The 12,938-nt window shown below is 48.0% G+C and overlaps 1 protein-coding gene across 1 annotated transcript in view; it reads left to right on the top strand.

The window, feature by feature from the left end:
* Window positions 1-11,536, top strand: part of Cacng3 (calcium voltage-gated channel auxiliary subunit gamma 3) — a 77,948-nt gene extending 66,412 nt beyond the window's left edge. The window contains exons 3-4 of the mRNA XM_047533952.1: window positions 5,623-5,763; window positions 10,515-11,536. Of these exons, the coding sequence (XP_047389908.1) occupies window positions 5,623-5,763; window positions 10,515-11,026 (653 nt within the window). The 3' untranslated portion in view covers window positions 11,027-11,536. The remainder of the gene's footprint in view (window positions 1-5,622; window positions 5,764-10,514) is intronic.
* The last annotated feature ends 1,402 nt before the right edge of the window (window positions 11,537-12,938 follow it).

Here is a 12,938-nt window from a genome sequence, read left to right as displayed (position 1 = left end):
AAATGTAATTGCTTCAAGAATGTGTGTTGAGATCATTCAAAAGGAAATTTCAAGGCATTGACTAATTTGCTATTCAGGAGTGTTAGACTTAAGGTGATTTTTAAAAGCTGATTATAAATTAAAATTCCAAGAAATTGTCCTATTCAGCTTATGTTTGTAACTCACACCTCAAGTGTTTTGGGGCTAGGGATGTAGCCCAGAGGTACAGCATGTGCTTAGTATGTATGAGGCCCTGGGTTCAATCCCCAGCACCAAAGAGGAAGGAAGAAAAAACCTTATAATTAAAATCATTTCATCTTTCATCACGCCGACTAGTCTGCCTATGGCCCTGAGCCTAGACGGTATGAACCTTTAATAACACAACAATAGAAGTGGTGGGAAAAGAGCTAATGGGAAAAGAACATTCATTGCTAGGCTAACACATAACATGCCATAATCTTTAGTTTTTCTTCATCCACTGAAATTTACCCAAACCCCTCCTATCAGCAGCTCAGAAAGATTTAGTGTAGAAAGTAAAAACCACATTTGGAGATGCAGCTTATCCAAAGCTTAGGATATGACATTAAGGAGAAAATCCAAGGAATTTTCTTCAACTCAAATGCATGCTTTCACCTTCCCCCAAGGGTAGAACTTGGACCTCCTCAAAAGAGAATGGCTTTGAAGTCATTACCAGTGGGATTTCAGAGTGCCCATAGTTTATCCTTGTTTTTCTTACTTGGATGAAACAGTTTGATGTTTGCTCTGTTGGAGACTAAACAGAACCGTGACTATTATCCACAACTTGAAAAATCGATTTTAAGTTTTTTGGAGCAATCAATTACTTTTCCATCAAAATATTTTTCTCCCCTCTGGGAAGGTGGGGTCCTCTGTTCTTTTATCTCCCCTCCACCCACCCCATAGCTCACTTAAGCTTCACCAATCTCTGGAGCATCTGGCTAAGTTTAAGGAGGGACCTTAAAGAGCCCACAGTTGAGGAATTTCGGAATCCCTGACCCGCCACTTAAGGCTGGAGTCATGGTCCTGCAGGGATCTCCTTGCCATTGAAGAGTTTATGCCACCAATCCTGTCATGCTCTTGATGGGACTGGACTTCTGCATATGATTTTTCTTCTATTCCCCCTTTTTCATGTGCACTTTGGGGTAGACAGCAGCTTAAACCCATATATCTCAGTCTGTTTTATATAACAGAATGCCTGAGGCTAGGTAATTTATAAGGAAAAAAAGTTTGTTTGGCTCACAGCTCTGGAGACTGGAAAATCCAAGAGCATGGTGCCTGTGTCTGCTCAGTGTCTGGTGAGGGCCTCCTGGCTGCATCGTAACATGGAGGAGGATATCACATGGTGATGTAGAGCAAGCATGCCAGGTGGGGTGCCACTTCCTCATCTCCTAAGGCCACCAATGCCATCAGGGGGCTCCGCCCTCATGACGTCCTCTCACCCTAATTACCTCCCAAATGTCCCACCTTCAAATACCATTAAAATGCAGATTTGGGGAATCTGTTTCCAGCACATACATTTTGGGGGGTTACATTCCAACCAGAGCATCATAGAGGAAAGCTGAATGGACTCCCCATAACATAGCACTGGACTCAGCAAAGTCCTCCTCAGACTCTGATGGTGGAATGACCCTGGAAGAAGCTTACCTCCCCACCCTGGAGGCACGACCTTAGCTCCAGTGTGGTAATCAGCTCTTCATCCCTGTGACCAAAATACCTGACATGAGCAACGTAAGGATGAGAGAATTATTTTGGTTCATGATTTCAGAGGATTCGGTCCATGGTCAGCTGACTCCAAGGCAGAAACATGGTGGCGGAAGGGTCTAATGGAGGAAAGCTGCCTCTCTCAAGACACCTGGGGAGCAGGGAGAGAGAGAAGGGACCGGGGAGAAGGCAAACGCTTCCAAAGCACACACTCAGGGACCTACTTCCTCCAGCAACAACCACCTCCCAGTAGTCCATGCAGCTAGGCATGGATTAATCCATCAACCCACTGATGAGGCCAGAGCCCTCGTAGTCCAACCAGTGCCTTAAGCACCTCTGCCCTTGCTGCATGGGGAGCAAAACCTTCAACACATGAGCTTTCAGGGGACACTACAGATCAAATCAGGACAGAGACCTTGGGAAGGAGAAACAGGGAAGAAAGACCATAAAACATTTTTGTTCTGAAGCCACCATGTGTCCCCTGGGCTAAAACACACAGGATGAACTCCAACCCACTCAGAGAAAATGACAGCAGAAAAAACCTTGCCTTACAGACACCCATAGCCAAAGTCTACCGAATCCTTTCATGACTTGTTTTGGGGGCAGAGTGAGGTCTGACGGCCACTGGGTTATCAAATGGTTACTTTACCACTTTGGAAACGGCCACGTTTTCCTATCACATAACCACACGTTGCAAATATACACTGTCTTAAGCAACATGATTCAATAGCTTCAAATGTTCAGATCATTTCCTTTGGGCACATTTCAAAGATTAATCATTTTTTTGAAAAAGAAAATTTAAAGGATTCTCTCTTTAATCAAATAAACTCATCCCATGCAATATTCAAGCAATTCCTGTCAATACACAAAGCCAATGTTCACTTTAAAGGTTAGTTCACAAGTTCCAAATGGGTGCTTGAAACCACTGGAGGGGGCAGATCCCACCCCCTAATATTTGTGGGGTTCCAGGCCAACAGCCCAAGTGGAAACCCACAGGTCAGACATGTAAATTTTAAAAAAATTCTCAATGAGTTGCTCCCACATTTGGATTCATTAGAAATAAGCTACACCCACACTCAGGACCTCAGAGCTCACTCCCCTGAGAGAAGGCCATCTTCCTGGGGGCTAAGGAACATCGAGGTGAGCCTGCCTCCTATAAATGTCGGGGTGAAGGGAAATTCCCCTTCTGCTCTCTGAAGGTTCATGGAAAATAACTGACTGCAGTTTTTCATTGCTGTGACCAAAATACTTGACAAGAACAACTTAGCAGAAGAACAGTTTATTTGGGATCATGATTTTAGAGACCCATGGTCGGCTGACGCCATTGCTCTGGGCCCAAGGTAAGGCAGAGAGCATCATGGCTGAAGGGTGTGGTACAGGAAGCTTCTCAGCTCCTGGCAGCCAGAAAGCAGAGAGCTCATGAAGAGCCTGGGACAAGATGTACAATCCCCAATGCATGCCCTGGTGACTGACTTCCTCCAGACACACCCTGCCTGCCTATCATCCCCCCCCCCCCAGTTACAAATCCTTTTAAATTATTAGCCACCAATGGATTAATCCACAAATTAAGTTACAGCTTTTGTAATCTCATCATTTCATCTCTGAACCTTCCTGAATTGACATAGGAGCTTTTGGGGGACACTTCATATCCAAACCATAACACTAACATAATATATTATAGACATAAAACAGGAGAAATAGTATACAAATTTATTCACAAGCAAAAAAAATCACAATGTGTTGGAAAATCACAGGAATGTGATTAGCCCCTCGTGCAACATGATGTGGAAGCTTCTATACCTTTTGCTGCAGGGGAGGGAGAGATGAGGGCCCGGTAAATGAGGTAAATGATTTTTCAGGGAATTCAATGAGTCTGGAGAACACACAATGACCTGGGACAGAGTCTGGCTGGAGGAACAGACAATGGATCATAAATGATTCTCTATGGGACTGAAATAGAGGCAATGGTGTGTAACAAAAGTCTGTCCACGTGTGTTGACAGACTTACGTCTTTCTTCCTGTGAAATGAGTTTAGTTAATGAAAACTCGGGAAGGGACCAAAGGTAATTGCTTCTTCTTTAGTGGGTCTGGACCTTCGGCAGATAAGGGGAATTTGCAGAAAGCCTCTCCCCGTGCTTGAGGGGAGGAGGAGGGTGTGCGTGGGGCTGGGTGGGGAGGAGACAAGGTCAGAGGGACCTTAATTCTGAAGTGGCTTTTTGTAAAGCCTTTTAATTTCCTTTAGATCAAATTACTCAGCATGAAAAAGCAAAAAACAAATAAACCCAAAACCACTATATTTCCAGATTACCATTCTCTGAGCCCCAACACAGCCAGCATGTTAGCAAAGGTCTGCAGAACAGCCAAACAGGCAAGAAGCCCACAAGGGACTGATCTCACCACGTCCCCGGAGTGACAGGCTGGCTAGGATCTGCTTCTCCATACCTATCTTCTTCTACCAGGTTTTCTAGGCAGTTTGAAACCCCTCCCAAAACATTACCATCATAGCTGAGGATCAAGAGGGGCAGAGTTGTCTGGGACCCTTGCATGGGGTCACTCGGGCAGCCAGATTGAATCAAAGGCTAGAAGCATTCTGTCTTCTCTCCACCTTCAAGGGCGCTCAGCTCCTGACCCCAGGGCTCCTCCACAGTCCCCTGGCTATATCAGTTACCAAACTTCCAGAAAAAAAAAAAAAAAATCAACAAACGTTTGTTTATTATATTTAAATGCCATCATAACACTGGAGAGGGCTCTTGAGCACTTCTTAGGTAGTGACTAGTGAATGGAAGCCCCAGAGCTAGACCACTGCAGCGGTGGTCTAGCCTAGAACACTGCAGTAATGTGAACTCAGTTTTGAGTCCTCCGTGGCCAAAGTGAGCTGTGTCCCTCCCTGTCCCACCCTCACGCTGCTCCTCCAGCAGGGACCGTCAGTCAACCCAGATGCCACCATTCACTCAGTCCTGACAGAACTATCCCTCTCCCAGTCCACAACTGCTCCATCAGCAAATTCTGTCGGCTTCACCTTCAAAATATAAAAGAAAGTGCCCGTGCTCCGGTGGTTGTTAAACACTCTGTTACTCTCCCGGCACCCACGGCACCTGGAATCCAGTAGGTGCTCCATAAAGACGTGTGCAGTGAATAAATTCATTTGCTCATTCAAAGCCTGAATGGGTTTTAAGTGGACACGGCCAGGCTCTGTACTTTGCAAATGCAGGTGTGTGCTGGGGAAGATTCTGCGTTTTGGTGAGAGGCGAATGTTCTGATAGGAGTCCCCGTATCCAAGGCTGGGTGCATAATTTGCAGGTCCCAATACAAAAGGAAGATCTTGGGCTCCTGGTTCAAAATGTAGGAAAAAAAAAAAAATCATTGACTGTCTTCTGCAATCTCTCTCTTGACCTGTCATAGCATTTTCTATTTATTGTTTAATGTCACCCTCCCTTGGGCCTGGGGACACTGTTAGAGTGAGCGCTAGCCTTCCCAGGGGCCTGGGGCTTACACGCAACCCTGATTCTCCCTGTGCTCATATGCCCAGGCCCCCACCAGGGACAAAGGATGATAGTGGTCACTGAGAAGAGGCAGGAGAGGACAGAAAACCTATCTATCCCAGGGAGGTGGGGAGGCGGAGAGTGGGGAACCCTGTGAACTAAAGCTCCAAGCCCCTAGCATGGGCCCCACGTGCTCTTGGACTTGACTTACAACACACAGGTTCAAAGACAAAGTTGTTATGACTCTCAGGATGGTGACAGCAGAGTGCTAACCCCGTCGGAACCCAGGCCCCTGAGCAGACTGCCCTCGCCTGGTGCCCACGTCCCATGTGGGCTTGTTCTGCCATTTCCGGCCGTCTTCCCCCAGACACCCCCAAGCCCGTGGCAGGTGGACCCGGGGGCTGGCGGGTGCGGGAAGAGGCCTTTCTCCGTCTCTCCGCAGGGGCTGTGAGGGCCTCCAGCGTCTTCCCCATCCTCAGCGTCACGCTGCTGTTCTTCGGGGGACTCTGCGTGGCGGCCAGCGAGTTCCACCGCAGCAGGCACAACGTCATTCTCAGCGCAGGCATCTTTTTTGTCTCTGCAGGTGAGTGTCTTGACAGATCCCAAACGGAAGCCACGGGGACAAAGCCATGCTACCCAGGGTCCCCTCCAGGGAAAGGGCAAGAAAAGGTCCAGTTCGTGGGGCTGAGGCTGAGCGCTCGAGGAATTTCACTAGAACCAAAGATGCTGAGATCCTAGCTGGGGAAGACAGGAGGGGAAGACTAGGCGACAGGGTGGCAGGGTCGGCTCAGAGTCAGAGAGACTGACGGCCAGAGAGCGCACACCCCGAGGGGGACCATCGACCGTGGGAACCAGACAGATTCGTGTATCCGAAAGGGCACCTCTGGGTTCACTTGGGCATGTTGCGCGCTGACCTTGGACCTTTGAAACGCGTTTACCATAAACCCCGCCCATCTCAAGGTGGAGCAATGCCATCTGATGAAAGGCCAGGGAGAATCAAAGAACCAGGCAGAGGGTGGGCAAGATGGGACCGGACTGCTCACCAGCCATGACCTTCAGAGTTTGCACCCTAAGACCCCCTAGCGGATGCCGCAGCGGCAGAGTACCAAGCCCCCTGTACTGCTTTTTCCTACAAATGCATAACCTAGGATAAAGTTTGGTTTATGAATCAGGCATGGTGAGACATTAGCACATATATTAAAAATACGTTTTATTTTTAACATGTAATAATACAAATAGAGTAGTAACAATATATGATCATAAAAGTTATTTAAAGCATTTGGATTGCTTTTTTTCTGGAATTTTCTATATAATATTTCCAGACCACATGTAAATAAAACCCTGGAAAGTAAACCCGCGGCTCAGGAGAGCCACAATGGCAGAATGTTTATTGAGGTGGGGAGAAGTAAGACAGGTTGACCTTCCTGGATTTGAGTCCTGTCTCTACCTGGGTGGCCTTGGGAGATGTTCCCAAGGCCCTGCAGCTTGGTTTCCTCAGCTGTGAGATGGCAAAATAATAACAGGATGGACTTCACAGGGTTCTTGGAAGGAGACTGAGTACAAAGACCACAATGTTACTTGTTTTTTTGTGTGTGTTGACAGACCTTTATTTTATTCATTTATTTTTATGTGGTGCTGAGGATCGAGCCCAGTGCCTCACACATGCTGGGCAAGCGCTCTACCCCTGAGCCACGACCCCAACCCCACAGTGCCACTTCTTCATATGTTCCTGACATATTCCAAAGTCGGGATCCCTGTCGGACCTTGCTCGGGTTCTTTCCCCACTGTTTCCCCTTCTGCAAAATGAGGATGTGAGAACTATCCGGCTGAGTCTCTGGCAAGCCACTCAAGCTCCAGACCAGGGAGAAAGCCACCACAGGGTGGCTGTGGCCTCTGTCCCCGCTCTGTGCAGACAGATGCTAACGACTGGCAGACCCAGGGACTCATTCTGCTTTGAGGCACATTTCTGTTACCGGTGGCCCCTCCTGGCCCTGACCGACAGGGAGCATTAGTACCAGTGTCGTGCTGATGTGACATCTCCAAAGAACAAGAGAAGATCATTATTTTGTCCCCCAAGGGGATTGTTAGGGAAGCGTGTGTCACCAGCCACGCTCTTTGCACCAGGGATATCATGAGGCATGGCAGGTAGATTAGGTACAGAGGAACTAGAGAGCCCAGAGCGGAAGCCAGAGTTTAGACCCCACCACCAATCTCCCCCAGGAACCCTGAGAGTCTCAGGGGGTTTTCCAGCTATAAAATGGAAAAATTGGAGGATCCGACACTCTCTAAGCCTCTCTTTTGGCTCAGCTACAAAAATCAACAACCTTTTATTGAGCACTTGCTGTGTTCCAGGCACTGGGCATAATGCAAAAAAAATAAACTAAAATACACTTATGAGCTCTGAAGCTCCATTAGCTGCTGCTGCAAAGCTTGCCTCGACTTCTCTGTTGTGTGACCTTAGGCAAGTCACTTACCTCTCTTTGCCTCAGTTTCCCCATCTAAAAAGCTGGAGGTGATAATGGCCCTCCTTCTTGAGGCTGTGAAGACCAACCGAGTTGGTGTGCACAAATGTGCCTAGAACATGCCCAACCCAGTGTGTGCTGGATATGTAGTAGCTATTCCTTTTTTTTTTTTTTTAACCTTTTTTTTTTTTAGTTGTAGATGGACAGCATACCATTATTTTATTTATTAATTTTTGTGTGGTGCTGAGAATCAAACCCAGCACCTCACCTATGCCAGTCAAGCGCTCTGCCACGGAGCCCCAGCTCCAGCCCATAGTAGCTGTTCTTACACACGTTGTGTACCCGATTTGCACATCAACTCATTCGCTCACTCAGATAAGCACTGTGTTCCTGCTTTAGGTCAGGCCCTGGACGAGGAGTTCGTAGCAATGAGCAATCCTAGTCCCTGCCCTCAGGGAGTTTACAGTCTCATAGGTGGGACCAAGTCACTGCCTAGTCACACCTTGCTCTTCCTGAACCTTGTTACTGAAATCTAAATCTACTACCACAGCTGAGCCATGGCTTCAAATTCCACCTGGAGTCCCATGTGGTGGGGCATGCCTGCAATCCCAGTGACTCAGGAGGCTGACACAGGACCGCAAGTTCGAGGTCACCCTTAGTGAGACCCTGTCTCAAAATAAGACATAAAAATAACTGGAGATGTGACTCAGAGGTAGAGTGCCCGTGGGTTCAGTCCCCAGTACAAAAAACATATATATTTTTTTCACTTGGATCATTTCCTAGTTGTGTCAACCTAGGAAGTTACTTAATATTCCCAGTTTCCTCATCTGCAAAAGGGGAATAATTTAAAGAAAAAAAAAAAAAAAAGGCCCGTTTTGAAATGGTGCCTTACAAATGATTGGCAATTCACTTGGCTTCCTGCCTCTTTAACCCAGTTTGACATCTGAGCCTCTTTTTGAACTTCTTTTTCTTTCATTTTTATTCCCCACCCCCAGCAAGACCCCTTTGGTGGGTTTCCTCAACTTTGCCACCAAAATGTCCTTGCTGGCCGTGGAGACAGCAAGCAAGGCCCTGGGGGACCAGAGGGCCTCACAGAAGCTGCCTTCAGTGAGCTGAAATGCCTTTGAAGTCTGCCTCCCATTTAACTTAAAAATTCATGTGAATTCTGCTTTCTCCTCCTTATTATATCCATGTTCATTTTAATATAAAAGAATGTGCCCTCCTTACTAATCTTCCAGCCAAATTGACACTACAGGAAGAGGGACCGTTTTTCATCCCATCAGGTCCCTTGCGGCCTGACACAGAGCAGGAGGTGCCAACCCTCAGAGTGAGAAATAGCACTGATTAGAAGTTGCTGAGTCCCTGATGAATGCCAGGACCTGGCAATGCCAAGAGGACACAGAGCAGGAGCAAACCCTGGCCCTGGCCCTGGCCCTGAAGGACAAGTCCTAGATGGAGCATAGCCAGAAGTCCCATTCAAAATATTAAGAACAACCTTCATGCAGATGCTCCTGCCAATCAGAATGGTAGCCCTGAAGCAGATGCTGTGGACCCTGACATGCCAAGCTTTAGTCCTTAGTTGCTTGATTATGGGGAGAAAAGGGGAGATCCAGAAAGAGTACTAAGTGTCCACAGAGTGTTGGAAAGACTCAGGAATCTCCTGGAAATGATTACTTACCAACTGGCGCTAGAACAGTAAAGAAGGACAGATTCCGTTGAGCGCTACTTTACAGGTAGTCTACCTTTGGAGGTAAGGAACGGCCAAACCCCTTGAGTCACTGTTGGCACCAACTCTGAGTGAGGCCCCTTAAGTAGAAGGACAGAAAGAGACATTTCCCATCTGGACCAATAATGTGAGAAGGTACCAGAGATGAACACAGCCTTCAAAAACTACTTGTCCTTCTTGTCATTCTCTAGGGAATTTATTTCTCTCCAATGAGCTGAGCTGCTATTCCAATATTCTCCTGTTGGCACTGGGGGAATCTAAGTCTGCAGACCTGGCCTTTTGGGGAAAACAACTTTGGGCCCTCCAATTATTGGCACTCGAACATTAACCAACCTAAGACTGGTTATCGTATTCTACACAGACAGAAAGATGGTCAGCTACTGTCCCTGTTCTCCCAGGTTGCAGCCCCAGACCCGAATACATCCACTGGACATTCCACCAGCACTTCCAACCCAGTGTAGCCAAATCTCTGTTCCCTGAACCTGGTCTCTCTGCTGTCTCTTATTTTAGTTTGAGATGCTACCAGCCTCCCAGTCATCCATGCTAGGACACTAGGAGGTCATTGTAGAGTCTCTCGTGCCCCATCCTCCAGAACCTTTCTCTTGGCTCTGTTTCCGGATCCAGCTGCAATGTGGCCTCACCTTTCAAAGCAAGATGCTTAGTGTCTCTCTCTCTCTCTCTCTCTCTCTCTCCCTCCCTTTGCTTCAGAATCACTTTCTATGTGCCTCTAGTAAAGTCTTCACTACATTTTGCTCCAATTGCATTTATACATCAGTCTCTTCTACCATGGGTGAGAAATTCAAGGGCAGGGAACTGTATCTTCTTCATCTTATCGTTCTCATGACTTAGCGCCAAAGGACTAAGTGTTGAATTGTTTCCAAGGGAAAATACATGCCCCCTGAGTACCACCTCCCTGGCGAGAGAAACAGGATGGGATCTTTACCTGAATGGGCACTGGCCAGGACTGAACCCCAGAATTCCTCATCTCCCGGAAGAGCTCAGCAGAGGGATTTCTCTGCCATTATCCGTTTCTCCTCTCTCCCCCTAACCTCCGCATTTTCTATAAAGAATTCCAAGACTCAAAGTGACAGTTGCCTCTGAGGTTGATACCACCTGTGTTTTTGTTGGTCTTTCCCATTTTCTCAGGTTTAAGCAACATCATCGGCATCATAGTTTATATATCAGCCAACGCTGGAGACCCGGGGCAGCGTGACTCCAAAAAGAGCTACTCGTATGGCTGGTCCTTTTACTTCGGAGCCTTCTCTTTCATCATCGCGGAGATCGTGGGCGTGGTGGCCGTGCACATCTACATAGAAAAACATCAGCAGCTGCGGGCCAAATCCCACTCGGAGCTCCTGAAGAAATCTACCTTCGCCCGCCTCCCACCCTACAGGTACAGGTTCCGGAGGCGGTCCAGCTCTCGCTCCACCGAGCCCAGATCCCGAGACCTGTCCCCCATCAGCAAAGGCTTCCACACCATCCCCTCCACCGACATCTCTATGTTCACCCTGTCCCGGGACCCCTCCAAGATCACCATGGGGACCCTCCTCAACTCGGACCGGGACCACGCTTTTCTACAGTTCCACAATTCCACGCCCAAAGAGTTCAAAGAGTCGCTGCATAACAATCCCGCCAACAGACGCACCACGCCCGTCTGAGCTGACCTCTGACCTCTGCCCCTCGCCCAGCACCGCCTTGGGGGAAGTGTGCACAGGTGTCTCTAAGGTTGCATGGCATGGTCCTCGTGATGGTTGTTACTTCTCACAAAGAATGAAACCAAATGGACTCAGCCCTCTCCCACGTGGGTCCCCCCCCCCCCCAGGACCTCACCCTCCCTCCCCTCCCTAACTTCTCCAGCCGGTTCCCCTCGTGTGGCTCCTCCTTCTGTGTATCTGTGCCCGATGTCCCCCTCTCGTCCTTCCCTGCTGGAAGGACCTCTACGTTCTTCCCTCCTTGGAAGAGGACTTTACCAAAAGTCACAGGGTGGTGGCCGGCGGGGGGGATTTCCAAATCCCCCATCAGGTGTGCGTATAGCTGATTCCATTGTCCACCCAACACAGATCCTCAGGGAACCAACCACCCAGGTGGCCCTGAGGGAGGCATTCACCTTTACGTGTTAGAGAAAAAAATAATAATAATAACATGATCAGAAATCAAAGATGTCAGAGTCCCGAAGCAGCTAATGTAATAAGCACTCATGTTATTAAAGGTTTTGCCTTGTAATCAACTGAGCTGGGGTGGTTTTGTTTCCTTTTGTTTTGTTTTGTTTATTTTCTGGGTGTCTCCCACACAAGCTCGCTCATCTGCCACCACTGGCTGATTTCTCTCTCGGAAGCTGAATTCCGTCCAGTCTCGCTCCAGCCTCCCCTTCTGCCTCACTGAGGCCAGCAAGGTGTTCCCTGTAGATGCCAGAGTCAGCATCTCTGGGGCTGAGTGGATGCTGGCATTTGAGGTCTGAACCGTGGCACACAGTAGCTCCAGCACCTTGGAAGTCCCCTGAGCTTCAAGTCTCAGTCTCTTCATCTGTAAAATGGACTGTGATAATAATTCTTGCCTCCACAGAGTTTTGAGGCTTAAATAAAAGGCTACATCTACAATGATTAGCTTGTCGTATAAAATTAATATGTAGTTGTCAGTGTTCAGATGGATTTTAATCAGGGTAAACATTATATTATTAATCAGCTCCTACTATAACAAAGTAGGGTAGGCTCAGTGTTTAAAAAATAAACACTTACCTTTCACCCTTCTGGAGGCTGGAAGTTCAAGATCAAGGTACCAGCAGATCTGGTTCCAGGTAGGGGTTCTTAGACTTCTGCCTCCTTGCTGTAGCCTCACATAGTGGAAGGAGAATGTCCTCTCTTCTTCTTATAAAGCCACTAATGCCATCATGGGGACCCTACCCCCAATGACCTCATCTGACCCTCTTTAACTCCCAACGCATCCCCGCTTCCAAATATCATCATTCCGGAGGCTGAGGCTTCAACATAGGAATTTGAGGGGACACAGATTGACACTTGAAGCCACAGCCAGAGTGGCGGCAAAAAGACAAAAGCCAGATAGAAGTCATTCTACATGGCAGGAAGGAAGAGGACCTCTTGCCGGCTCCGAGGTCTCGGGGAAGAGAGAGTGGAAGGAGGGTGGAGTATTCTGATTATCTGATATTAGAAAGCACGACAAACACATCCCCTCCGCCAATGGTGACTTCCTAGGACACCCAGGCTCCCACTCAGCGCTCTGCTGTTTCAAAGAGTTTTCCCACTTAGGGCTCCAGCCAGAGCAGGAGGGGGGGGTCACCCACCTAGGAGATGACACTTCCCCACTGCAGCCCCCCAGTGCCACACACGTGTTAAATCCGTTGATTCCCCGCCGCAGGAAACCCCACGGAGACAATATCAGTAACATTCTCATTGACCGATTAGGAAACCGAAGGAAGAAAGATGAGGGGACGTGCCCAGATTTTATCTCCAGTATGGGATAGAAGTCCCGAGAAGCTCACATTCACCCTCACACAGTGACTTTGATTATCAAGTGACTTTGACTATCAAGTGCACACTAGAAAAAATTCATTTC

This window comes from Sciurus carolinensis, chromosome 18 (assembly GCF_902686445.1).
Source record: "Sciurus carolinensis chromosome 18, mSciCar1.2, whole genome shotgun sequence".
In the NCBI taxonomy this organism is placed as follows: domain Eukaryota; kingdom Metazoa; phylum Chordata; class Mammalia; order Rodentia; family Sciuridae; genus Sciurus; species Sciurus carolinensis.
This window is presented reverse-complemented; position numbering and strand designations above follow the sequence as displayed.